Here is a 26,594-nt window from a genome sequence, read left to right as displayed (position 1 = left end):
GATGATCGACGGGGAGAACAAAAGGCCACGGTCATCGTTTGAAACGACTTGGGAGCCGAATAAACACCCAAGAACATATTGAAAAGCCCCAGTCAGCCTCCCCAGTCTAGAGCCAATCAAAACCAAAAGGCCATTGGTCTTGGCTACCTCAGCGCTGACGTTTGAAGTGCGACTTGAACGTTGATCCTGTGATGAGGCGGTTGAAAGATAGATCACTTGACACTGAGCTGGCCAATATATGAACGAGTTTCCTATGAACGAGTTTCCCCTTGCCACAGACAGTCAAGCCGTACTGACATAGTGTGCGTTACGTCGGCTAGCGCGATATCCAAAGCTGTCTCATATGCGTATCCTAGGTGAACTCATCAAGTCTGATGTCTGGGTCGAGTCAGTGTGCCACAACTCAAGCAACTCAGGCGCGAACACACCTTATTCAAAGACTACTGTGGTCTCAGTACAGAGTTTTCTTTCGATTTAAGAAGGCTTTCGGCCTACCTGAACAGAGCATATCGGAACCCGCGGTTTGCGATGTGCTGTTGCCACCGGTTGATATCCACCCAATTCCAAGGACTTAATTCCGCCGATCATCCACGGAAAGGCCACCAACAACAGCAATGAAATAATTACCCTGACTTCCAGCAACGATGCCTGACAATGCGCTCATCCGTTAGTGGTCCTGCGCCCTATGGTTTGAGTCATTGACACTGACAGCGGTCAGCCGTTTCAAACACCCAGGCACCCAGCACTAACTTAACCCCTTTTCAGAAGCAAAGCCGACCGGCGAACCCCTAAAAGCTTCAAGCTTGTTCGATTGCAGACCAGCTACGACAAAAGGAGCTTGGCGACGCACCCAGGGACAGCGAGCGAAATGATCCATCCCGTGTTCGCAAATGACAATCCAACTGTCGATCTTACAGAAAGTGAACACTGTCAGACGCGAGACTTGGCACTTTTCATCGGGGACTCCAGATTCCAGACTCCAGTGTTGCAGTCAAGCATTCGCGAAGCCCTAAGAATAAACCCCCGCAACTCCATTGGCTGGATGAGTCCAAAAACAGCGCCGGCGATGAGAAAGGGGTCTGGCCGGGGTGTTGTCACCAGACGGCAGACCCTTGGTGCTCCCCGTGTCTCCACTAAACATCGGCTGGCATCTCGCTGAACCTTCGTCCCGAGTTTGGGCGCCTTCTTATGTACGTGAGATTTCGCGATTGATTGAAGTACTTTGGGCGAAGCGTCAGAGGCCCGCCAAGCGTTAGAGGCGGTCATTAATTTGGTGCAACCATGACAACGTTGATTGATGATCATAATGTGTCAAGTGCAAATCCTCAACACCAAGTAAACCTCAGCTCTCATAGAACAACCCATCTCGCCATGATTCAAAATAGCTTCATTCACCCTCAAAAAAGATCGAGAGGTCTCGCCATTTACGAAAAAAGGGGCATGATTTTCGGAATGCGGGTGAGGCATTGGCCTGGATCTTAGTGGACGTGGGACCACGCTATATCCAACACGCGTGTTTGTCCCGGCAGCTCGGAGTCGGAAGGGGATCCTAGACGCAAGGGCTTCGCAATGAGACGACGCCACGGCTGAGCCTGCTGGCGCGGCCTATCTAACGTCAAACAGGATGGCCTGTTATGTTGTTTGGCAGGTCTGCAGAGCACTTCGGGACTTGCGAGCCGCACCACGGAGGAGCTGCCAGTCAGATAGATTAATTTCTGCCGCAGCGGAAGGAAACCCGGCATGGTTAAGCTTTCACTAAAAAACCCTCAATCTCCAAAAATGGAAGCTATCGCTGCAGGTCTTGGCCTCTTTAAAGACGGCGTGCCCAGCTTTCCAACGGCCTCGCAGTCTAGTTTCCTGTCTGGTGTCTTGCGCGCAGCTTGCCGCGAGGGAAACGACTTCGACGACTTGTTTCAAACACATGGTGGAGGATGGTTCGACTACTTTTCTCATCACGATACGGCGCTCAGTCGACACCCGTCCTTGCGGCGGCGGCATTCATCACGCTCACGGTTGTCTACTTACTGCGATTTAACGGCCATATTACACCATTCAGCTCAGCGGAGTTCAGCTTCAGAACATCGACAACATCGGGACTCAACCTCGATGCGATCAATAAGACAGCACAATATTTTGTCGACTACCCTCTCGGACCCCCATACAAGAAGATATTTGGCGAACTCGGCGAGAGGACAAAGATCTTGCGCTCATGGATTGAGGCATTGGAGGAGAGGACGCCAAAGGGACAGCGGCTTGTGGGGGCTGAGAGAGACTTCTTAGCCGAGCAAATCGAACGAGTCGCGGCATCCCTGTACCCTTTCCTGCAATCTCCGCCAAGAGACCCTCACAGCCGGTCGCCCCTCGCGGATCTTCGGCGAAGCTTTGGGAGTGCGGAACCCCCTGTTCGTCAGCCCCAGCAGCAGCAGCTCCCAGTCGTCCCAGTCGTCGAGGACAGCGTCGATGCAGTCGCCGGCGCACCGGCAGCAGCGGCCGACGCTATCTCCAGGAGGCAAGCGGACGACGGCATCTATAAGCCGAAAAATGCGGGAATCGTCATCCCCACCGGATCTGGCACGCTGCGATTCGCGTGCCATCTGGTGGCGTCGCTGACGCGTGTGCACCGAACCACGCTACCGATCCAGATTGTGTACGCCGGCGACGAGGACTTGAGCGAGGAGGACCGTGATACCCTTGTCCAGGCCGCTGCCACTGGTGATGATGGCCACATCGAGTTCCTGGACATTACGACCGTATTCAATGATACCACTCTGAGATTGGCGGAGGGAGGATGGGCGATCAAGCCGTTTGCCGCGCTCGGCAGTCGCTTCGAGGAGGTGATTCTCCTGGACGCCGATGTCGTCTTCATGCAGGCGCCCGAACAGCTGTTGCAGCAGCGAAGCTATCGCGAGAAAGGCGCGCTGCTCTTCCACGATCGACTCCTTTGGAAGGGCCAGTTCCCCGAACGACACGATTGGTACCACGAGATGATTAAGCGCCCGAGCGAAGAACTGTCGAAATCGCGTGTCTGGACAGAAAGATACGCCGAGGAGGGAGACTCTGGCATCGTTGTGCTTAACAAGGGGCGGCTGGACGTGCTCATGGGTCTGCTCCACATCGGCTGGCAAAACACCTATGCAGTGCGCAACTCTTGGACGTATCGGATTACCTACGGGGACAAGGAAACTTACTGGATCGGTCTGGAAGTGACAGGATCAAAATACTCCTTCTCCAGGCATTATGGCGGCATGGTTGGCTGGAGATTTCCGATCCGCGGTGTGCAGACGGACATGACGCAGGTGTGCAGCTTCGTGATTGCACACGTGGACGAGGTAGATAATCTGCTGTGGTACAACGGCGGGCTGCTGAAGAATAAGATGGGCAACGCGACGGAGTTCGAGGTTCCGACGCACTGGATGATTGACCAGCAATGGGTCAAGGGTGCGAAGAAGAAGGACATGAGCTGCATGGTCGGCACAAACGTGAGAGAGCTGCTGGATCATGAGAAGAATGTCCTGGGCAAAAGCATAGAGGCTGCCCAAGATATTGATGTTTCGCTTGAGTTGGTGTAAATGTATAGAAAATAGAGATTCCCTTCCTTTCTGTTCACCAGCTTACTCAAAACGACATGTGCTGCTTTGATTCAGACGGTCCTATCTACTCGGTATAAAGTTTGGGTTGCTGCCCTATCCGCTCCGCCTCCGCAAGAATCTTACTGTTCGCTTTCTTCAACAAGTACTTCATCACCAAAGACGACACCACGCTCAACGCCGAAAAGGCCATCATAAGAAGCATTGCCATGATATACTGGGTCCATCCGATGATGGGAAGAAATAGGGGCTCCAAATGTTCCCTAGCTGGGAGAGAAGATTGATGATGGCAGTGGCGCATGCTCTCTTTTCGGGTGTTTGATTGAGAGAGGATGCGGCCCAGGAATAAACTGCAGCATTCGCAGCAAAAGCACCCGAGCAGTAAAGAAACGAAGCGAAATATCTTGCAGGCACATTGAGGGTTGCCGTCGAGATAATGAACCCTACGATGGCCACAACCATCGGTACGCTGATGTGGTAGCCGCGCTCATTTAAGTGGTCGCTTGAGCGAGCTACGATGAAGGAGACGGCGGCCCCGAATAAGTATGGAGGGGCCGTCAGAACCAGCGTGGTGGTGCGGGTGCCAAGGTGCATGGAGCTGACGATACTATAGTTGATTGGGATCAGCCATCGGACTCTTTGAACTCGTTGGTAGAGGATACTCACGTTGGGAAGAAGTTGTTGAAGCCGTACGCGGTGTGATTTGCGCATAGGATAATAACCTGGAACTATTCAGCAAAGTACTTGTTGAAGATCGTACACGAAACTCACAAATATCCACGTGCGGATGTCTTTCACAGCAAGAAGCAGCCCATGCCATATGGACCGGTCGGCTTCAGGTACGGAGACCCGATCTAAAGCGATACGTTGCTGTGCAAGCTCGAGTTCGTCAGCACTAAACAGCCATTTCCCACTCCCCGTCTGGGAATCGGGGAAATCGGGCAAAAGAGCGAAGGCACATATGGCGGCAAGTGCACTTCCGGCGCCCTCAATGATGAACAGCCACTGCCATCCATGCAGACCCGCCTTGTCAGATAGACCAGAGAAGATGCCAGCGGCAATTAGTCCGGAGAACGCCGTAGCTAAAACCAGACCTGAGTAAAGCACTGCGGTTCTGAGAGCAAGTTCTTTGCTGGTGTACCAAGCCGATAGCATGAAGAACGCCTTCACGATGATCATGTTAGCAGAAGAAAAAGCTCTGATTCCTTCAAAGTTCTGCATACCCCTGGAAAGAAAGGGGCCTCTACAATGCCGAGGAAGAATCGCACCGCGATCAAGCCTGAGTAGTTGCGGACACCGGCCGTGGCTGCCGATATAGCCGACCAGACGATGACACAGGATGGTAGATACAGACTCGGACGAACTCGTGTGAGGATCATGTTGGAAGGAAGTTGAGCAAGCATGTAGCCGACGTTAAGAATTGATACGGCGACATTGAATTGAGTACCATGTAGGCCAAGGTCTTCTTCAAAGTTGTCAAGACGGGCTTGTCTGCTTTAATTAGCAAAAGTTCTAGCAGTTAGATGGATGAGTGATTGTGACTTACGCGATGTTGTTTCTGTCGAGGTAGTTGAACATGTATAGAACCCAGACTACGGGTAACAAGGTCATGTCCAGTTTGCGGACGACACGGCGTTCGGCTGCTTTCCATTCATGGCTCTCATGATAACCGAAGGAACTATGTCGGTGCTTGCTCTTCTGGCCTGGGCTCGTTGAAGATGCCTTGAGTTCGAAAGACTCGCCTTCCTCAATATGAGCACTAGAGGGTTCCGTGATGTTGTTCTTCACAGATGTCATCATTTTGAAAGCTGTAGCCAAGCTGTCAAAACTCATGAAAGATTCTCGAACTGAGAGAATATTGAAGAGCTTGACGACATTAGAGTGATGATAACCTTTTATGCACCACCCACGCTCTCACAAACATGGTCAGCTGGAAGATGACTCCCGGCACCACGTCTCATGCGGCCAAGTATCTGCAAGTACCCCAGATATGTAAACTCTTCCCCATGGGGAGATTCTGGAGACTTCCGAGAAGAGACTGACTTAGAATGTGTCTTCCTATCGGCGCTCAGTTCCGATGCGGGGAGGCCGATCGGGGGCCATATGTACGCTGCAAGTCCGATCGGCGATGAATGAGACCGGTCCGGACTTTATCTACGTAACTCTCAGAATACAAGAAGCACTACAAGAGTCACTGGCTCAAGGTGTAGTTTAAATAGGCTCTACAAATGAACAGGGTCATTTGACTGTTATCAACTTTCATTCCGCTCATCCAGACTGCTAGAGCCTGCCTACCGCCTTGAGCTTCATTGTCTTCATTACCAATCCGGGCAACCTATCCTAATCACCATGGGCTCCGTTCCCGTTGATCAAAAAGCCACATCTGGTGCATCTGCCGGTGCCAGGTTGAGACAAATTCTAGAGCGTGATGAGATTCTCATTGCTCCCGGCGTGTATGAGGGCTACAGCGCCCGTATCGCCCACGAAGTCGGCTTCGACTGCATCTACATGGTATTCAAGCAATCTCTTCGGGGCAGCCCTTATTTGAACCCAGATTTCTAACGAATCGTATCCAGACGGGAGCTGGGACATGCGCCTCCAAACTCGGGCAGCCTGACCTCGGCTTCGCATCTCTCAACGACATGCGCGAACACGCAGAAATGATTGCGAACCTCAACCCGTCAGTGCCTCTTATAGCGGATGCCGACACAGGATACGGCGGCCCAAATATGGTCGCACGTACCATCGCACAATACCATCGCTCAGGCATCGCTGGCCTTCACATCGAAGACCAAGTCCAAACCAAGCGCTGTGGGCATCTAGGCGGCAAGGCGGTAGTTGACATTGAAACGTTCCGACAACGTATCGCAGCTGCTGCGTACGAGAAGAAGCGCCTAAGCTCAGACATCGTCATCATTGCAAGGACCGACGCACTCCAAACCCATGGCTTCGATGAGGCTGTACACAGGCTCAAGGTTGCCGCTTCAGCGGGAGCCGATGTCGGATTTCTGGAAGGAGTTACAACAGCCGAGGAAGCAAGAGAGGTCTGTAAAAGGATGGCGCCTACTCCTATGCTACTCAATATGGTGGAACATGGTGCCACACCGTCATGGACCCCGGCTGAAGCCCAAGAGCTCGGCTTCAAAGTCATCATCTACCCATTCGCGTCCATCGCTCCGGCATACCAGGCAATCAAGGATGTCTTTGTGAAAATCAAGAAAACCGGAAACACAGGACTGGAGAAGGAGTTCACCCCGAAGAAACTATTTACCATCGTCGGATTGGAGGAAGCTATGGCTGTCGATACGGCAGCGGGTGGAAACTTTTACAACAAGGTGTAGTCTGGTGGGTCCTTCGACGCAAGGCGCCAGCGCATGTCTGCTTCATCCACAGGCCATTCATCTCTACTGGCTCGAGGCAAGATAATATGTAGAATAGAAACTTCTATCATCATTGGAACCAAAATCAAGACGGTCTGTTTCCGGGATGACGTCGATGATGTGTTTGCCCACAAAGGTACCCCGCGCCATGTTGGTCATCCTACGCTAGCCATCTGCACCCAGCTCCGATCGGAATTCCGATCGGCACCAACCTGGCTCCCCTCCTTTCTCTCCTCAATTTATCGCCCTCATCGCCATATCGGCCAGCTTCCGTATCGGCCTTGAGAATGTTTTCCAAGATTCTCATCTCGGAACATTGAATGGATAGCGCAAGGACCGCCACATCCCAGGGGGATGATTGTTCATCTTCTAGGACGACACGATCTCGGTCTGGTGTTACTTCCGTAAATGCGTCGGAGAAGACACCTGGCGACGTCGCATCACGAAGGAAGGCTTGTAATCAATGCAAGCAGCAGAAGGTCAGTGTTTGCTGGATCTCGTTGGCGGCTTATTGGCTGGGCTAACTTTGATACATACCTAGCTTCGTTGTGAATATGTGTCTTACGAATCACGCGATCAGATGCAAATTAGATGCCGGCGCTGTCACAGGCTAGACCTCGAATGCAAGATTGAAGAGGGGTTCAGAAGAACCAGAAAGAGACGGTAGGACAACCGTTGCAATACCCCCGACCAAGAAAGCGGAACATGATGCTGACTAGGTATTGCTACGAGGATCAGGCGGTCCGCTGACTTGGAAGATGAAATTCATGAACTGAAAAGGCAGCTCAACGAAGCCCAGACACGGTCTTTAGCTATCTCTCATGCGTCCTCTGGCGAGGAAGCTGTAGCAGAATGGACGATGACAACAGAAATGAACAGACGACACCTTGATTCCAGTTCGAACAATACCATCATAGCCTACCAAGATGACTCTACGTTGCAAGTTGCACCACTTTCAGGAAGCATCGATGCGATTGAATCCCCGGGGGGAGACACAATCACCACAGAACAGTCTCGGGCTCCAGGGCTGACAACGAGACCCGAGATTGACCAACAGACACCACGCCGACTACCTCGAGGGTCTTTCAATGTGCCTCGTCCACGGGCTTTGGGCAATGCCGTACTCTCTGTGGAAGAGATTGAAGACCTATTCCAAATGTGAGTATTGAAGGTTCATCCAGTTGCAAAACTTTGCCAGAATGATAAAGCCCTTATTCTAATACCTAGAACAGTTTCAAGACATATTATCATCCCTTTCTGCCCTTGATAGATACAATGAGAACGCCACATGAATACTACGAACTCTCTGGACTCCTTTTCTGGGTAATTATATCCATCGCTGCCAGACGACTCAAGTCACAGCCAACACTGCTGCCGAAGCTGGCTCGTAAAGTGACCGACCTGCTCTGGAGAACTGTGCGAACTACACCATATTCTGTGTATGTCGTTCAGGCTATTGCGTTGCTGTGCACATGGCCATTCCCGACAAGCAGCAGTACATCAGATCCGACATTCGTGTTGACGGGCTTGATGATTCAGATGGGCGTACAGATGGGTCTCAACCGTCCTGTTGACGCACAGGACTTCTCGAAAGCGCCCCTGGAACTGACTGATACGGAGCTTGCTGAGTGGACAAGGACGTGGGAAGCATGTATGATTATCTCTCAAAGGTCAGTGCATGTGCCGGTCAAGCAAAGATTGACTAAGATTGGCCATTTGATCTGCATAGACATACTGAATTTTTACTCACCAGTGCGACTATTGGGTGCGGCTTACAAACACCCTTGCGGCAGTACGGCTCAGATATATCGCAAGGCGATGGGATACGAAACAATATAGAAAGCGCTGTTGACAACGCCAATTTCAGATACAACCTCATGATTGAGACATTTCGAAGTCGAGTCACCATGGCTTTGATGGACCAACCACGAGATGCCAGGCATCAGCCGGCTACTCGAGAACGACTCATTCTATATCGGCTTTTAAACAAAGAGATCACTGAAATTGAGGGCAAGAACTTGAACATCTCAAATGCGACTGGTCAGTATAATACGCAATTCCAGGGACCCCAGCTGACATATCGAATAGAAGTAAAGAAGTGGCATTCCACGGCGGCGCGGCTTCATCTGCACGCATTCTATCTTTTCGACCATGCTTCATCTGAGGGCTATGAAGAGCGCATCTGTGCCCTCTACGTCACAGCGTCTTCTTTGATCGACTCAAGTCGGATGCTAGACGAGCGCGAAGTTCAATTCTTCGACTATTGCCCATTTTTCTGTTATCAGATCTTCGTATGTGCATCCATGATTGTCCTCAGGATTGCATCGAACGGCCACTTCCGCTCGTTGGTTGATACAACCGAGGGAATGAAGCTTGTTGAAGCATCCATCGCAGCTCTGAGGAAGATGAGCGTGGTCAACAACGATCTGCCAGCCCGTTTAGGCGATGTCATCGGGTTCTTTTGCGCCTTGCCCGATCCTACCAAAATCGGTGGCACGTCAGTCGAGGATATCCAACTGAAGCAGGTTCGAAATCGGCTGAGCGTTAGTGTCGTACATGATTGTCTCGTAACTTGGCGGAGACACTTTATGGCGGAGACAGAGGGCTCTGCTCAACGCCAGCAAGGTGGCGGGTTGAGTGCGAGTAGTTTTAGAACACCCGTGGGCGATTCTCCCTATCTAGGTGGACTATCCAGTATCGGAGACGCGCAAAACATGTTTGGGCTGGACTTTTCATTTGATAACTGGGATTTCTCGGTCTAATAGGAGTTCTAGTCTGTTTCTTACGTCGTCTGCCCAATAACCCTGATGTCTCACGCAGCGATTCCATCTGTTGCAGGCGGCCCCTTGTAAACTGGTGTGGGGGATATCAGTATAATTTACGCAAAGTTTAGATGCCAGGAATAACGAACCTTTCCGTGCATGAACCCGGTACCATATGGCGAATAGCACGGCGAAACCAACGAAGACCACACTAGCGTAATTCATTGAGACTGCCGTGACTGGCAGCGCAGTGGGCATACTGAACAAGACCGTTTGGAAGAAGATCCAAGCAATAGCAATGCAGTTGACGAGCGTGCCGATCTTTGGTCCACAGGTATAACGAGCCCCATTGACCTCTTTACGTCCATGCATCAAGCTGATGAGGATGGGGATGAGGTAGCTAATTTCCAGGGCCATCACACCAACGGACACGAAAGCTGTGAACGCCGAAGTGCTTCCGATGTTGATGAGACCAAGCAGCATTTCGACAATAGTGACTAGGATGACGGCGTTGACGGGAACCCCCAACTTTGCGTCGACTTTGGACCACAGGTGAGCACCTGGGATGGCGTTGTCTCGAGCAAATGCCCAGGTGCAACGAGATGCGGCGACTGTGATACTCAGACTGCAACCGATTGTGACAATCAAAACGAGAACCATGAGCCCAAGACCGCCACCGGGGGTGCCCATGGCGGCGCTGAAAACAACTGGCAAGGCCTGGCCGTAAGGGGAGGCAATGATCTGATCCAGTGGGGCCAAGGTAAAGCAGATAGGCAGGATGAAGAACAACCCCGCCACGCCTTGAATAGGGACGGTAAGTCCGATGGCCTTGGGCACTCTGACGGATGGATCTTTGCACTCCTCAGCCATGGCCGAGATCATGCCAACAGCGCAGAAGACGTATGCCGAGGGCAAGAGACCGATGAAGAACGTAAAGTGCTCCCAGCCAGAGAAGGTCTCTTCGTAGTGGCCTAGAGCATAGGCGGCATCGTGACGGCCTGCTTTTGCCTGGACTGAGAGTGCGATCAAGACGACGAAGATAGTCACCCCAATGAACCCCGAACAGAATGCATCCACAGTCGAGAGCCATCGATTGCAGAAGATGACCACCACCGCCGTAAATATCGTCAGACCGTAGAATATGAGAAGAAGCTGCCATGACGTTGCGACCCAAGTCGGCTCCATCATGGTGATTGTTCCGGCGAGGAGTGATGCAAAGCCGAAGTTGACGGAGAGCGTGATGGTCCAGTTGGCAATCAACCAGGTCCAGCCAGTGACGAAAGAAAGAGCTGCCTTGCCTCTTGATGCAACTTGGAAGGACCAGTAGTACGGACCGGCCGAGGTTGGATATCTAGAAGCCAATTCCGCTACTGATAAAGCGACACATTGGCTGAGGAGGGCGACGACTATCCAGCCAACAAAAAGGGCTAACGGGCCACCGCCGTAGATGACATTGATGAGGGGACCTCCAAGTCCGTATGGTATCGAGCAGATGGCGAACGACTGGAAAAGAAGCGTGCGCGTAGATCGGTTTCGGTGCAGATTGGATGGCTCGTAGCCCAATTGCTCCAGTGTCTCGACATCACCCGCAGCGACGCTGTGTAATGTGCCACTCCGAGACGACCTCCTTCCATTACTCGTCGGCTTCGTTTTCACCTCGGGCTGGAAGTCCTCATATTCGGTTTTCGCCATCTTGTCTTGTCGTTGAATTCGCGAAGATGTGCGACGAAGATAGAGTTTCACGGCCTCACGTCTGAACTACCACGGGAGCCGGCCAATTAATAGCATTCGGGAAACCATGCTGAGGTCACAGCTTGTGACATCCCGTGCCATACTCTGGAATATGCCTGTAAGACAGGCTGCCCTCGAGGGCGGACCAAAAGCTTGTCTGATAACGCTGGCCTATCTGTTCCCTAGAAACAACCTAGCTTCATGTCACCACATCCCAGTCACCTTTTCCACAACAAGCTAGCTGCCGATAACAGAAGCTTTTTCGCGACACCCCATCGACCACTCATATCCATCTTCCAGAGACATCTCACATCCGAGTGGATGCCAAGGGTGCCAAGGCGGGGTAGCAAGGGACGGAGCTGTTTGAACAGACGCGCAGAGGCAGGGAAGGTGGCTGGTCCGGGCGAGGACAATTCTTCGGACGGCCAGAGTGGTCGTGTATTTTGACCGAAATAGGTAGTGGTATCCCCGTATTTCCCCTGACGGCATGGCCGCCATTGGAGTTATGATATTTAACATGGCGATCATTATTGTTTTCTGCGAGTCTGATTCGCCGAAGCTGGGGTGTCCGCGGCTGGGGTGTCTGATATCCGTTAGATTTCGCGATAAGGGACGAGTTGCTTAAGTTGGGGACCCGGCGATAAGGCCAAGACATACAGCTTCGGCAAAGCATCCTATGGTACATCCTGCAGATGCAGACGAAGGTCCACGTGATTTTGGTCGGAATAAAGAAAAAAGGCCTGCTGCTCTACTTGCGTCTTGATCATAATATCTGACCGGCTCTGGACTTCATCTTTAGACCTCGACAAGCTACTTTTAAACTTCACGCCCAGCCTCTTGGGTTAGCTTTGATCCTTTACGGAGGAAAATATTCGGCATTGGGTACACCTGGGAAGATTCCATCCCCAATATTTTTATCTATATACGCATTGCAACCGAGGATGAATTGAGTCACTGCCGCTTGACGGTGTATAGACCATCCAGAGCAAAGAAGGTAGAAGGAAAGTGCTTGGCATGGTCGATCGTCGGGCTGACTGACATCGATCATGGAGTTAAACGTAGCTTGGCATGCTTTATCCCTAATGGAAAATCATCCAGCTCAGCTACTGACGACTCTCTTCAGAAACACATAGGCAGCGACGGTGCACGCGTCGAGGCGTGCGGAAATTGGTTCCACGCCTTGGATTGATGCGAAATAAAAGACACGATAAATATGGACTCAAAGATCAGAAGTAAGAGACAAAGTGACACATCATTTCATAGGGTTGCCCAAATTCAATGAATAACTATATACGTGAAGCTTTATAATACCCACGTTCCCCCTTCCAACAACCTCATAAGATCGTACCGTTTCTTCGCTGATCTTCCCTTGTAATCCGCTACTTATTACTCCCCCCCTATCCAGGTATCCGAAAAAGAATCGGTCGACGTATTTACGCAGCACACTTATCAGCATATCTCAACCCGTGGCCAAACCTGAAAACAGGGTCCTTCGTATCATAAGGAACATCTTCGAAAGCCTCCTCAACAGCCTCCATAGATCGCGGAAGGTCGAAGGGTAGCTTTCCTTCCGGAGAGCTAATACCGAAGATGACGTCCAGGAATGCTTCGGTTCCACTACCGAAGCTTCCAAGGACTGCCGAAGCAGCATCGACGACTTCAGGAATAGCCGCCGGCCGATCCAGGATGACATCCACAATGGTGGGGACCGCTGAGTAGATGGCAGCCTGTCGTGCTTTCTCCGTGGCGTTGAACTCAAGGGAGCCGGCGTGGTAGTTGGCTTCAAATCCTCCACTGCGAGGCTCGTAGGGGGCGTTGACGCGGATCAGCGCATAGTCGGCCTCTTCAGGCGTGTCAACAACGGTCAGGTTGCGAGCCTCGATGAATGTGGCGTTGAAACCTTCGATGTAGAACCTAGTCTCTGCGTTGACGGCCTTGAGCGGCAAGATGTCGTTGTTGTTGGTGAGAAGTGTGTAGGCCTTGCGCTGAGCTTCATTGCCAAGGCGAGCAAAGTAGTCATTGCCCACTACTCTCGAAGCGGCCTCGGGGTCCACAAAAGGGTTGTCGAAGAGGCCGAGGATGAATTTCTCGCGAAGCAGACGACGAACGGAGACGTCGAGACGCTCTTCGGCGACGATACCCTCATTTACCAACTGGATGATGAGTTCAGGGCGCTGCTCGCCGCCAAACTGATCACAGCCGGCGTCGAGAATACGAGCTGCGCGCTCAAGCTCGGTCGTGTTCTCGACGCCCCAGGCACGAGCTGGCATGTCTTGGCCGCGGATCACAGTATCAGTGATGAGTCCCCAGTCAGTGACCACAATTCCATTGAAGCCAAGTTGTTGTCTCAGAAGATCTGTAACAATCTGCTTGTTGAAAGAGAAGCCGACAGGGTCATATTGAGTTTCAATTGGGCGGGAGTAGTACGGCATCATCTGTCTCGCGCCTGCGGCGATCGCAGCTTTGAATGGGATGAGATGATACTCAAGATTGTTGCCGGGATAAGTCTGGTTCTTGCCGTAGGTGAAGTGAGAGTCTTCGCCATTCTCCATCGGTCCGCCTCCAGGGAAGTGCTTTGTCACTGTCGTAACAGAGTGAGGTCCCAAAGTCTCTCCCTGGAAGCCCTTAATGTAGGCAACAATGAGCTCGCTGGTCAAAGTTGCGTTCTCACCCCAGGTATTTCCGAGACGTGCCCATCGTGGTTCAGTGGCTAGATCAACCTGAGGATGCAACGCGGACCTGATGCCAACGGCGATGTACTCCTCTCGCGCGATCTCGGCGAACTTCTTCACCAGCTCAGCGTCTCGGAGAGCAGCGAGCCCAAGAGTCTCAGGCCATTGGGAGAAAACGCCAGCTTGGAAGCCGGTTCCAATGTTCTCAGTGAAGTGGTGCCTTGGGTCTGTCGACAGCGTGACAGGGATACCCAAGCGGGTGTCCAAAGCGCGCTGCTGAACGAGGTTGACGAACTCGGCAACCTGCTTGGCGTCGGTAATATCTCCGACGAGGTTGAAGTGAGTCATGTGCTTGTCATCGATCATATTGTCGGTGCTGTTGCGGCGTGCGGCCTCATCGCCTTCGTCAAGGGTGCCATTGGGTCCTTGGTAGAGCTGAGTTTGGAAAAGCTGACCGGCCTTTTCTTCCAATGTCATGCGCTGGACGAGATCTTCCACTCGAGCTTCGACGCAATAAGAAGAGTTCCTGTAAATAGGGAGAGAGTCATCACGATGAGTGAGCCAAGGGTATTGTGCAGTGGGGTTGCTGTTGACGCCCAGTGGCAGCAGTGCCAAGGCAAGTGTCGTTAAGTCGGACTTCATATCTTGACTGGCCTCCCACAGGCGTATTAACGAGGTTCAATGGAGACTGAGATATTGAGGTGAGTGGCCATGCTGATGAACCTCCAGAAGAGCAGCAGGTATTTATGCCAGAGACTGCCTCCATGGCTGCAACCTTCACCATTGGCTGACAAACTTCGAGTCCTTGAGTCTGGGGGCTGCAAGACCAGTAAGGTGGGAATCACGAAGGAATTAGGAAAGGCGACTCTTGGCAACATATATTACGGCCTTGCGTCGGTCCAAATAACTGGAGTGATGACGCTGGAATGGCTGAAGAGGGGTTCAATACATGTAGGAGGTGGTGATGCCCCCATAACAATGGAGGGGCACCTCGGAAGTCGGGGGCAGGCCAGCGCGACAATGGCAGAATCCCGAGCCGGTAGCGACAGTGGCTTCCTGTATGAGAACAGACTTCTGGCTGTCAAGCGATGACCTATGGTAATCACACGACGGTCCGCTCTTCGCGATGCTGAGAAATCTGTAGTTGACTTCATCACTAATGCCAACCTCCGTTGTACGACTTTCGGAAAACACTGTGTTCCTGACGTTCGTGATCTAGGGTACAGAGTATGACCATAACTGAACTTTCTCCTAACGACATGAGGTGACAGTGAGGCAAACACGCTCTTCATACAGGGATATCGTCTGCCGACCGGAGCTGTCGGCATATGTTCGGGTCACCAGCAGAACGGAACACATGCGGGGACCCCAGAGCCTTAGATTGCTCCACATTAGGGCACAGACTTGACCATAAATCGACCTCGCCGATGATGCTATGCTGGGGTGACAGCCTGGAAAGTGCTTGGAATTACTGAGCTGGGGCTTTGAGTCGGCCCTACCTCGAGGATGGCGGGTCCTCAAGCAGGTTACCTGGTATCCTCCCCCGCAATCCGAAGCTCGCATTCACGAAGACTCATGTCTAGTCCGTGAGTGGAATGCTACTCATCACCTCAGCTCACGGTGTCTGGACTCTCGGGACGAACAAAAGCACGAGACTTGTGGTGTTGTGACAGTGGATGTTGCGGGGAAGCGGGGATCAGTTGCCCTTTGGTAAACCGGGTTGGTGGTCACCTGTCAATCCTACATCGACGGCTCCACGTTCGGCACATGTTAAATGCTTGGCATCTCCAACTTTTCCGCTCACCGCTTGGCTATTATGCTCACCATTTCAATTCATGACATTGTAATTGCTTACAATCAGGTTCCCTTTCGGCAGTCCCGGTGGGGGACCGGCCCCACGCTGGAGGCCTGCTCGTAACTTGTCGAACACGAGGAGTTGGAGAGAAGAGAATCTGACCAAGCCGCCGAGGTTTTGCCATTCAACCCTTCCAAATCATCGATTCCTGCGAGTGGCCTTCGCTAATGTTTAGGAAGAAGCTTGGCGGAATGGTGAAAACAGTTGCGTGTTTTCCGGTCGACGTCATACTGCCCACGTCTTCGTTCCAACACACCGGCGTAAGCGGATCAGCTGATGCAAAGTCTTCTAAAGATATGATCAACGTTGAACTTTCTGATAGGGTAGATTGAGGATGCTGCGATTGAGTTGAACCAAGGTACTCAACAGTAGGATGCGAAGTTCTGATGTCAGTGGATGTGTGATGGGGGATCTGGAGACCAACAGGCATCGATAAAATCCAGACCTTGATTTGTGTTGAGGATTCTCATCGTGGCACTGGTCAAGGGGAGAGCAGCTAACGGCCGGAGTTTTGGCCAATACCCGGGCACCGTTCCGACGGGTCCGGACCGGAAATCGGAGGGTGTGGGCCTGCTGGCAGATCTCATCACGGTTATCTCCCCGGTGAACCCAATTTGCCCGAGGCAGCTGGGCTAGAATATTTACACAAGGAAGCATATGATCCGCGCTGAATATTCCGTAATCTCAGTTGATCTCATGCAGAAACGTTCATTTCACATGGTATGCTTTCAGACTTTCTGAGACCTCCGCGTCTCCCTGACTCCAAGTTTCGCGATAGCTTAACGTACACCACCTTAAGATCTCGACCAATCACAAATAGCAAAACAATATGTTCCGGCGCTTTTACACGTCCTGCAACGCAAAAGTCAAAGCTCACGGAAGTCTATCTATCAGACGAATCCCAGGGCACGGCTCCACAGTTCCTCCGACGGATGACTTTGCTGCTTAAGCATGAAGTATTTGAGGAAGAGGAAAGATGGAGGCAGTCGTACAAGACCCTACACAAGCTCTGAAGCAAGACCACGACGACAGCAATCACATTTCAACACTCACGCATTGAACTTTCTTCTCGAGACTTGACTACGACCACGACGACGGCTTCTAATATCTCGCTCAACAGGATACCAAGGACAGATTTCGAACGCCAAATCCTATTAATATGGCATCGCAATCGAATGGGAGTAGGGCTGCAGAGGCCTTCTTGCGCTCAGCTGATGACCTGAAAGCATCACTCGCTGATATGAGCGAAGACGACCGCATGAGAATCGTGCTCAGGATGTATGAACTCATGATTGACGTCGAGTCGCCGTGGGACACATACATGAGGCTTTATCTCAGTGAAGCAAGTTCCCTTTAAAAGGGTTGGCCTTTTTGTATACGACGTTCTTACTGCTGACTGGCCTGCGCAGCCGTCCGTTCTAGCTGCATTGGAAACATTTGAAAGCCTGCAACTCTTCGAGAAATGGAACGAGAATGGCAATAGACCGGCGACAGAGACAGAGCTCGCTCAATGGGTCGCAACTCCATGTGACCCCGCACTACTTCGTGAGCACCCTACGGCAACTTCCTCGTCTCTTCATGTACTGACAGTTTTAGGCCGTCTGCTTCGTCTCTTGGCTGCCAACCGTCTTATCAAAATCACCAATACTGGAAAATTCGAACCCACTCCCTTTTTTGCACAACTGGCGGACAATAATTACAAGCACATGCTTCATTTCCAGTATTTCTCCCTGATACACTCATAGCTCAATCAAGGGGGACTGATGTTTCATAGTCACAAATTCACGGTGCCAATGCTGCACCACATGCCAATGTTTCTCAAAAAGACAAACTTTGTCAATCCAACACGCAGTCGCGACACGATGTTCGACTCCGCATTCAACTGGGAAGGTGGTCTTTTTGGTTACCTTGAGAAGTACCCTGAGGAGGGGAAGGGGTTCAACGTCGTCCAGAAGCTTTCGACGTCAAGTCAAGCCAGATGGACTTCTGTCTACCCTTGCCACACCCTCTTGGATTCCGACCCAAACCTGCCGCTTCTTGTCGATGTGGGAGGTAGTATTGGCCAAGATCTCAAGCCGTTCGTGGAGAAATATCCAGAGACAGCGTCGAGGCTGTACTTGCAAGACCTCCCGTCCGTCATTGCAGATGAGGAAGCCTGCCAGGTCAAGGGGATCAACAAACTTGCGTATGACTTCTTCAAACCTCAACCAATCAAGCGTAAGTCCGAACGAATGTTCATTTGAATGCGGCCTCAGGTCACTGATTTTGTGGTAGATGCGCGGGCGTATTACATGCACCATATTCTCCACGATTGGCCTGACAAAGTCGTCCTCAAAATTCTCGAGAACCAAAAGGCTGCCATGAAGCCAGGGTACAGCAAGATCCTGATTCATGACCATGTGTTAGATGACAGCAGGCCTGTGCATCCTCATGCTGCGAGTTACGACATCACTATGATGGCGTTTGGTTCTGCCAAGGAGCGCACGGAGAGAGAGTGGCGCGAGCTGATCGAGTCAATTGGATTGAAGATTGTTAAGATATGGGGTTCACCGTCATCGGTACAAGGGATTCTTGAGGTCGAGCTTATGGAAGGAGCGGCAAAGCTTTAATGTGATTGGTGGAGATGTCTACTGGCTGGTGAACTCGCAATATCTCTGCCTGATCAATTTATCCTGTTACGCCCCTTGATATCCCCTCTTCACTCGTCGCTACCCCGAGATGTGCTTCTCCTGAAAGATTTAGTCTTGCTCACCAAGAAAATCGTCCAGGCGCACTCTAGTCGCCTCATTCATATGTGCAACACCGCCATGGTTGCTGGGGATCTGTAGAGCGACATGAAGCGAAGCCACAGGGAAAGCGTCGTGCTCCTCGCCAGGGCGAATTTGGCGAATAACACGGGCAGGTACTCCGGCAGCAACGGATCTAGGAGGAATGTCACTGCGTACAACGCTGCCAGCGGCAATCGTCGAACTAGCCCCGATCTTGACGCCACCCCTATGATGAGTTAGCTTTGAATCCGAATCACTGCTAGCAGCCATGGCAGAGGTTTCAACTCACAAAATAGTTACATTTCCTCCAATCCAGCAGCCATCCTCGATGGTGACTGGCTTTCCAAAGCTGACTCTGGGATGTGTGTCCGAGTTGAGGTTGTGTCCGACGCTGTAGATATTACTGACATGAGGGCCGAGGGAACAATGTTTACCAATACGAACGTCGGCAACAGGAGTATCAAGAATGGTGCAGTTATGGTTGATGAAGGTGTCCGCAGCAATGTGAACACGGAGGTCGTAGTCAATTCTGATCGGTCCTTTGACGGACGGGGTGGGGAAATCGTTGGCAGAGCTGACTGGTGTGCCGGCACTTGAGGTAGGAGCTACGATCCTAGTCGAAGAATGGTCAGTGTTATCCCATACAATGCCATGTCGCATGTGAATTGATTCTCCTGCAAGTAGGACAATAATAACACGATAATCTGGGACTACTCACTTGCGCCAAGCTGCTGACTTTTCCTCGGGGGTTGCATTACTCGGAAGATTGTTGAACTCCCCGCAGGCTTTCGCGCATCTGGCCAAGGCGTTCCAAAAGTCCTTCTGTCTGACCGGATACGATATACCGTCGCGGTATGCGGAGATCTCTTTGGCCCTGGGTTGAGTCATGATGATGGAATAGGGAGGCTGATAAATCTTGGTTAGGGATGTGTTTTGTGTTTTAAGTGTCAATTGAGGCTCTTGTGGATGTGGAGAACGAGTAGCCCGACGAATGAAGATGCCGATAGGTCATTTAAGTAGTAACTTTCGCTCGAAATTCTCGGCGACAGGTTTATTGATCAGTGAATTGAAGCTACAAGTGAATTTGGTGTCAAACACAGCGTCGTAAGGGATGTGAGATTCACCAAAGACGCCTAGCCATAGTAACGCATTGATCACAAGTAGCTTTGATGATTTAAATAGAAATAGAATATCCTGTGTTTATCCTAATGGCACAGACCATAAACCTCAAGTCAAGATTCTCCGATTGCCTTCCGACAAAGAATCTCAAGGAAATCTCTTTTCCCATTCAAGAGCAGCGATCATAAAGACTCCAGCGCCTCGAAGGTCGTTCTGGCGAAGGCCAATGCTCGAGTAGTACTGGTCAAATATCAGTCTCTCTGTTCCGAAGACGGTTGAAAAGAGTGTTCTTACTTCAAAGGTGGCATTGCTTCCCAGACTCCCTACCATGACTGTGCCTTGCCAGTTGATCGAGCCATTGTCATTGTGGGTGACGAACATATCCACCATACCGTTCCACGCTTTCTTCGCGACATCCAAATAATCCGCTTCAGAAAGATATCCCAGGTTGAGTCCTTTGAGCCAACCGAAGGTGAACATGACGCTTGCGCTGCTCTCGATGTAGTTCCCCTCGACGTCCTCGTAGCGCTTTTCCATCACGTTCCACCAACCACCGGACTCGTCTTGGGCGCCTTTGAGACCTTGTGCCAATCCTTTGAAATATCCTAGAAGTCTTTGTCGCCCGGGATGCTCTTCAGGGAGCAAGTCGATGACCTCGAGCAAAGCCATGAAGTACCATCCATCGGCACGGCCCCACACCAGCGGCGCAGCGCCAGTCTCGGGATCGGCCCACACAGCTTGCTTGCTCTCGTCGTACCCATGGACCAGCAGATTGTCATCTCGCCGAGTGCGCGCGTCGATGTTGTCAAACTGAAGTACGATATCGTCCCAAGCTGTTTGGTTATCTGGCTGGAATAACGACACATACTTCGCATAGAAGGTATCGGCCATGTAGATGCCGTCGAGCCACATCTGATTTGGATACACGACCTCGCGATGCCATAGGCCGCCTGTAGGTGTGCGCGGGTGGTTGTCCAGGGTTCTCTTGATTCCATCTGCAGCAATGCGATATTTTTCTTCTCCTGTTTTCTCGTACCAGTAAAGCGCGTTGTTGCCAAAGCGGTAGGGATCAAGACTGTAGCGCGAATAGTTGAAACCGTCAATGGTGCCATTGGGAAAGATCACCGCGTCGACTTGGGCTCGGTAGTAGTCGTAAATCGTCTGGTTCTTTGTATGCTCATATATAGCCTCGAAAGAAGTGTACAGAGTCGCCTGATCGTAGTGAAAACTTGGCTCAACTCCACGTCGGATCATTGAGTCGGTCATCCATGCAGAATACGGAGGATGATTGCAGGCTGGCGCGCCCGCACCCAGGCCTGCTGCCACAACGCCAACTACAAGCGCCGCATTGACAGACCTCATTTTTGGCAAGATGTATTGTCCTGACAGAAGTTGGTCTGTCTTCCAAAGAAACTGACACGACTTATTTGAATAGGAGATCTATTGATATTTACTCATTTTGGTGACCATTTAACAAGCTGGTTCGGTAATGCGCCTTGATGGCGATTATTCCGAACAACCCTGAGAATGCATCCATTTCACACCGAGTGAATGGGTCCTGGACGGACAAATTGGATCATCCTGCATTCTCTGGATGAATTTCGACCTAATAGTCGGTCTGAGTTGTGGAAAATTACATCCCGTGCCAAGATTGCCCCCGATCGGCTCCGCTGCGGCGCGGGGCAGATCTTGGCGACCGCGAGATGCTGCGGGGAGGTGGCATCCTCATGGGAAGTCGAATTGGCATGGAGGTCGCCGTTGGACGCTGTACTGTCTTTAGGCTATACTGCAATTCCGTATCCCGGGGCCTTGGTGCAAGTAGATCATCAGGAACTTCATCTTGTCGCTGCGGTGATCTCGGTTCCAGACGAAGGCAGGCAGGCTAAAGAAAAAAAAAAGAAAAAAAAAAGGAATCTTGAATTTCCTTCGAGTACTACATGTCCCTTTGTCCTCAAGGATGTGCGAGTGCTCTAGCCGCCTGTTCTCAAGCCTTATGGCCTTTCATTTCCTGCATCTGCTCTTGTCGCCTATTCCCTGGCAACAGTCTCCTCATAGGTGTCATACTTGTATTTGAACCCGGGATGATCAGATCTCAGTCCCTTCTGTCCGAGACCATAGATCTGCTCGCGGAATGTAGGCGCAGGAGCATCCGCCTGGATTGCTTCGGGCAATAGTCCCCGACTTCTCAGTTCAGGGACGAGATATTCAACGGCGTCTTCAAAACTGCCGGGAGTGATGACGTATCCGACATTGAAGCCATCGACATCGGCAATGTCAACCCACTCCTGAAAGACGTCCGCGACCTGGGCGGCTGTTCCAACTGGCATAGCTCCATTGCCACCGATTGCCGTGACGGTGCCCAAGTTGCGAGGTGTCAGCTTGGGGACATCGTCGCCGCGGTAGCGCAGATTGTACAATGAAGAGTGGATCCTTTGCAAATGGTTTGCGACATCCTTTTCCGTGAGCTCATGGTCAAGGTCGAACTTTGAAACATCGATGCCGGTCGTAGCTGAGAATTGAGCAAGACCTCCCTCGATCAAGACATACCTCAGGGCTTCTTCGTACTTGCGCTTGGCGTCTTCTTCGTCTTTTCCGATAATGGGAGTGATCATAGCGAAGACCTTGACAGAATAGGGATCGCGACCAGCAGCGATTGCGCCTTCACGGATAGCCTTGACTCGAGGTGCCACAACATGAGGTGACAGACCAGCGACGAAGATGCCTTCGGCATGGGTTGAGCCAAACTTAATTCCGGCTCTGTTACGCATAAGCTTGGTGTATCTAAAAAATCGTGATAGTGACTTACGGCGATGTTCCGGCTTGAAACAGAACTGGCGTGCGCTGGGGAGATGGGTCTGTCAAGAATGGCGCGTCGACGTGAAATTTGCCATGGTGGTGAATAGGTCTGATCTGAGAGTAGTCGGAGTAGATGCCGTTCTCTGCGTCTTCCTTCAAAGCTGTGTCTGACCATGAACCTTCCCATAGTCTGGATGCAACGTCAGCAAGAGCTCCTGAGTTGTAATCTGCTCATAGGTGCTCAGCAACTCACTTGTATAGCACACGGAGGTATTCATCCGCATTTTCATACCGAGTGTCGTGCTCTACAAGGGGCAATCCGACCTGTGCTACTTGTCAGCTTGACATGTTTGGCGACCTGCAACTAAAACCACTCACAGCCTTGGATGCGGACTCTTTCCAGCTAGTCACAATATTCCAGCCAAAACGGCCCTGAGTGAGATGATCGAGTGTTGCGAACCGCTTAGCAACAACATAAGCCTGCTCATACGAGGTAGACGTAGTAATCGCGAAGCCCAGATTCTTCGTCACCGCTGCCATTGCTGAGACAGGCTTTGGCCAGGAATCAACTTAAGTCAACTTGTAGGTTATCCGTGGGCTCACTCACGATGACAGGGTCGGCCATTGGCCATTGGGCCCCGGTCCTTACAGATGGCTCAGCGCTGCCCTTGTATCTGCAAGACTGGATTAAAACGGTGATCACCATAAACTTCCGGAATGGAAACACTTACGTGTCGTAGGGACCGAATGTGTCTGCTAGGAAAAGGCCTACGAAGCCCCCCTTATCCAAGAGCTTGGCTAGGTCGGTCCAGTAAGTGAGATCCCGGCGCTTATCCTTGGCCCGGTCCTTCGGGTTTCGCCACTGCCCGAATGACAGGTGGCCAACCGTGAACATATCGAAGGCATTGAGCAAAATTTGCTTTTTGGCTTTGGTGCCATTGCTTTCATTTTGGGCTTTTGATGAAGTCATCGTGGGTGAAGTTCAGCCGGCGGTAAGGTAAGCAGTCTAGGTGCAGCCAGGCGATGTGTTGAGAGCGGAATGGACGCGGCCACTGCAAGATACTTTGAGTGTCTACACCCAGTCTAGCTCAACCAATACCCCGAAAGGATTATTGTATTATACTGATCCTGTTGGTTTGCGTCATTGTGCCCGAGTCTTGCGTGAAGAATCCTTCCGACATATCACGCATAAGTCCCATGCTTTTCCCCAGCAGCCTGGAAGTCGGGTCCTGCATCGGACACGGAACCTAGCTTGGCGGCAAATATTCTCTAGACGTTGAATAACAAAAAGAAACAGTCACAATTGTGGCACGAAACAACGGGTTTTAGCCGGGTTGTGCTCAAAGTCGGAGCTGTTGCGACAGCGTGCGAGGTTGGCCGGATGGTGGCATGGTGGGCCGGGATTTCGCCATCCACTCTCGGCGTCCCTCAACGAATCAAGTGCAATCCCAGCACCTCACCAGTGGCACTTTAGACCTCCATGTAAGTATGAGCAGCTTATATCGCCATATGGACATCAAGCACATCATACATGCCACCCCCGAACCCCCGCTGATAAGGATGCGGGACGTCGGTAACACGCCGCAAGTAATGAACTTCTGCCCGGCATCGGGTATTCGATGGAGAATTTCCCATTGAAGATAAAGATGACTTGTCCACAGAAATTCACCGAGACATTGGGGGCCATTGCAGGACTGATCAGTACCGCACGATGAGCTCCACGATTCAGCCTGATGAGGTCCGAGTCGACCATGACGCGGCGGCAGCGACTCGGAAACAGGCCAATGCCACTGTCGCTCGATCGAATGCCGACAATCTTCGAGATGACCCTGAAGCTAGGGCAGCGTTCTTGTCAACGTTCTCAGCCGACGAAGAGCGCAGCGTTTTGAACAAGATCGACAAGAGGTTCTTGATTATTATTGGTTTCATGTACATGATCAAACAGGTATGTCGGCTGTGGGCTGAAGAAGTATTGGCACTCAACTGACTGAGGACAATGAAGATTGACCAAAGCAACGCGGCAAATGTTCGTGTTCTTCAGGTTGGCGAATCTCGAAACATCATGAAGGAGCTTAGTATGACTTCTGATCAATACAACTGGGTTGGGTCTATCTACGGAGTGAGTACATCATCCGAACACCCACATTACACCTCGTGCTTAAGACTAACACCTTCACGATTGCATATATCGTGTTTGAAGCACCAAGCAATCTTCTTCTCAAGCGCATGAGTCCGCATCTATGGCAATCTCGCATTTTCCTTACGTGGGGAATCATTACCGCATGCCATGCCGCGACACAGAATCGGCACCAGCTTTATGCGATGCGCTTTTTACTAGGGTAGGCACCAGCCCTTGAGTTTGACCTGCTCAACATAGACTGACTTAGTGCGACAGAATGTTCGAGGCGGGCATGTTTCCAGGAGTTATGGCCCAGCTATCCAGCTGGTACCGCACCGATGAAATCGGCAAGCCCGTGACTTGGTTCTTCGCGACCTCGAACCTTGCAGGCATCATCGGGTCTCTGCTCTGTTATGGCATCAGCTACATGAACGGCATCGGTGGCCTCAGCGCCTGGAGATGGGTATATCTACTCGAAGGGCTGGCGACGATCGTTTTCTCAGGCGCTGTGTTCTGGTACCTACCTGATTACCCAAAGTCTCCCCGAAGCGACCGATGGTTTACCAAACGCGAGCAAGAGTTCATTGAGGCTCGACTGCCAGAGAACGCGCCTCTCACCAACGATCCAGACTTTTCCAAAAAAGAGATCTTTGCGGTGCTGAAGACCCCACTCATTTGGTCCTTCATGTTGTCGCAAACATTGATCAACATTGGCGGATATGCGCTCACGTGGTATTTGCCGACGATTGTCACCAACCTGGGGTTCGTGGGTTTGCCGAAGAACCAGCTGCTCAACATTCCGCCAGCTGCAGCTGCCATCCTTGGTCTCATTTTCTCAGCCTGGTTCATGTCGAAGGCCTACATCGTCCGGCCCGCACTTATCATGTTCGTATCCCCCAGATCACTTCCAGGATATCAGAGCTAACGCACATCCAGGATCATCATGTCAGGCATGGTTGTCTGCTTCGTCCTCTTCTTCACAATTACCAACCGTTACGGAATCTACATAAGCTGCATCCTCGGGACGCTCTTCTATCAGTCATACTTCATTCCTTTCTGGGCATGGAGATCAGCCACACTGTCCGGGTCAACAGGCACCGCGTTCACTTTGGGGTTGCAATCGGGTATTGCGCAGCTTGGTGGTGTCATCGGCCCGCAGCTGTTCCAATCCAGGTTTGCATACAACGGGTACAAGACCAGCTTTGCGATCGCGGCCGCGACGACAATCGCGTCTTTTGTGGGTAATTTGTGGACCTGGTGGTTGACCCGAAACACTGAGTACGATGTGATGAGGGTAAGAAGAAAGATCTTGAAGGCTAGAAAGCTTGGAAGGGTCAACTTCGACGATGATATACGTATTTTTGAGGAAAGGCGATTTTATGATGGGATTAAGCGCAACGGCAGAGATGAAAGCGAAGCAAGCTCGCAGGCATGAGTCGAATTGGGGCCATTGCTCGTCCAGCCACGACCCCCACATGGAGGGTTAGACCTTAAGATAAGATCATCAGTCAAGGTAGTCAAGGTCTGTTCATAGTTAACTTATATAGACGTTGGCAATCTCATCAAATGATTGATAGCCTTCCTGTACAAACTTGAGTGATCGGAAGTCGACAAAAATAGCTGTTGCACACATACTGCTAGGTATCCCCTGCCGGTAAGATCGACCTCCACGTGGGATAAACGTTAGATAGAGTTCCAAAAGAGAAGATGACAGGCCTCTGACTGGTGGATCGAAGGCACTGTCAGACAGTTTTATGGGGCAGTTGCTCTCCAATCCGCAAACATCAAAAATCTCTCAACCACCT

The 26,594-nt window shown here is 51.4% G+C and overlaps 10 protein-coding genes across 10 annotated transcripts; 4 read left to right on the top strand and 6 right to left on the bottom strand.

Annotated features, from left to right (window-relative positions):
* Positions 1 to 1,931: 1,931 nt before the first annotated feature.
* Positions 1,932 to 3,569, top strand: COL26b_012758 (uncharacterized protein; the record flags this gene model as incomplete). Its single annotated transcript, XM_053185396.1, has 1 exon — positions 1,932 to 3,569. The coding sequence occupies one exon, from the start codon at positions 1,932 to 1,934 to the stop codon at positions 3,567 to 3,569; it is 1,638 nt and encodes a 545-aa protein (XP_053030659.1).
* Positions 3,570 to 4,249: 680 nt separating this feature from the next.
* COL26b_012757 (uncharacterized protein) lies at positions 4,250 to 5,387 on the bottom strand (the record flags this gene model as incomplete). The annotated part of the gene is made up of 4 exons (XM_053185395.1): positions 4,250 to 4,309; positions 4,359 to 4,751; positions 4,811 to 5,078; positions 5,134 to 5,387. 4 exons carry the CDS (start codon positions 5,385 to 5,387, stop codon positions 4,250 to 4,252), a joined length of 975 nt encoding a protein of 324 aa, XP_053030658.1.
* A 549-nt stretch (positions 5,388 to 5,936) lies between these two features.
* Positions 5,937 to 6,928, top strand: COL26b_012756 (uncharacterized protein; the record flags this gene model as incomplete). The annotated part of the gene is made up of 2 exons (XM_053185394.1): positions 5,937 to 6,098; positions 6,164 to 6,928. 2 exons carry the CDS (start codon positions 5,937 to 5,939, stop codon positions 6,926 to 6,928), a joined length of 927 nt encoding a protein of 308 aa, XP_053030657.1.
* Positions 6,929 to 9,779: 2,851 nt separating this feature from the next.
* On the bottom strand, positions 9,780 to 11,421 carry COL26b_012755 (uncharacterized protein; the record flags this gene model as incomplete). Its single annotated transcript, XM_053185393.1, has 2 exons — positions 9,780 to 9,820; positions 9,879 to 11,421. The coding sequence occupies 2 exons, from the start codon at positions 11,419 to 11,421 to the stop codon at positions 9,780 to 9,782; spliced, it is 1,584 nt and encodes a 527-aa protein (XP_053030656.1).
* Positions 11,422 to 12,893: 1,472 nt separating this feature from the next.
* COL26b_012754 (uncharacterized protein) lies at positions 12,894 to 14,774 on the bottom strand (the record flags this gene model as incomplete). Its single annotated transcript, XM_053185392.1, has 1 exon — positions 12,894 to 14,774. One exon carries the CDS (start codon positions 14,772 to 14,774, stop codon positions 12,894 to 12,896), a length of 1,881 nt encoding a protein of 626 aa, XP_053030655.1.
* A 3,075-nt stretch (positions 14,775 to 17,849) lies between these two features.
* COL26b_012753 (uncharacterized protein) lies at positions 17,850 to 18,596 on the top strand (the record flags this gene model as incomplete). Its single annotated transcript, XM_053185391.1, has 2 exons — positions 17,850 to 18,204; positions 18,262 to 18,596. 2 exons carry the CDS (start codon positions 17,850 to 17,852, stop codon positions 18,594 to 18,596), a joined length of 690 nt encoding a protein of 229 aa, XP_053030654.1.
* Positions 18,597 to 18,725: 129 nt separating this feature from the next.
* COL26b_012752 (uncharacterized protein) lies at positions 18,726 to 19,643 on the bottom strand (the record flags this gene model as incomplete). Its single annotated transcript, XM_053185390.1, has 3 exons — positions 18,726 to 18,981; positions 19,045 to 19,368; positions 19,474 to 19,643. 3 exons carry the CDS (start codon positions 19,641 to 19,643, stop codon positions 18,726 to 18,728), a joined length of 750 nt encoding a protein of 249 aa, XP_053030653.1.
* A 378-nt stretch (positions 19,644 to 20,021) lies between these two features.
* Positions 20,022 to 21,128, bottom strand: COL26b_012751 (uncharacterized protein; the record flags this gene model as incomplete). The annotated part of the gene is made up of 2 exons (XM_053185389.1): positions 20,022 to 20,114; positions 20,169 to 21,128. 2 exons carry the CDS (start codon positions 21,126 to 21,128, stop codon positions 20,022 to 20,024), a joined length of 1,053 nt encoding a protein of 350 aa, XP_053030652.1.
* Positions 21,129 to 21,901: 773 nt separating this feature from the next.
* On the bottom strand, positions 21,902 to 23,640 carry COL26b_012750 (uncharacterized protein; the record flags this gene model as incomplete). The annotated part of the gene is made up of 5 exons (XM_053185388.1): positions 21,902 to 22,655; positions 22,681 to 22,823; positions 23,049 to 23,102; positions 23,161 to 23,212; positions 23,402 to 23,640. 5 exons carry the CDS (start codon positions 23,638 to 23,640, stop codon positions 21,902 to 21,904), a joined length of 1,242 nt encoding a protein of 413 aa, XP_053030651.1.
* Positions 23,641 to 24,381: 741 nt separating this feature from the next.
* Positions 24,382 to 26,224, top strand: COL26b_012749 (uncharacterized protein; the record flags this gene model as incomplete). Its single annotated transcript, XM_053185387.1, has 4 exons — positions 24,382 to 24,615; positions 24,712 to 24,789; positions 25,058 to 25,674; positions 25,726 to 26,224. The coding sequence occupies 4 exons, from the start codon at positions 24,382 to 24,384 to the stop codon at positions 26,222 to 26,224; spliced, it is 1,428 nt and encodes a 475-aa protein (XP_053030650.1).
* Positions 26,225 to 26,594: the final 370 nt, after the last annotated feature.

This window comes from Colletotrichum chrysophilum, assembly GCF_026319265.1.
Source record: "Colletotrichum chrysophilum strain AFK26 chromosome Unknown scaffold_189, whole genome shotgun sequence".
Taxonomy (NCBI): domain Eukaryota; kingdom Fungi; phylum Ascomycota; class Sordariomycetes; order Glomerellales; family Glomerellaceae; genus Colletotrichum; species Colletotrichum chrysophilum.
Note: the sequence above shows the minus strand (reverse complement) of the source record. Positions and strands in the feature narration are given on the sequence as shown.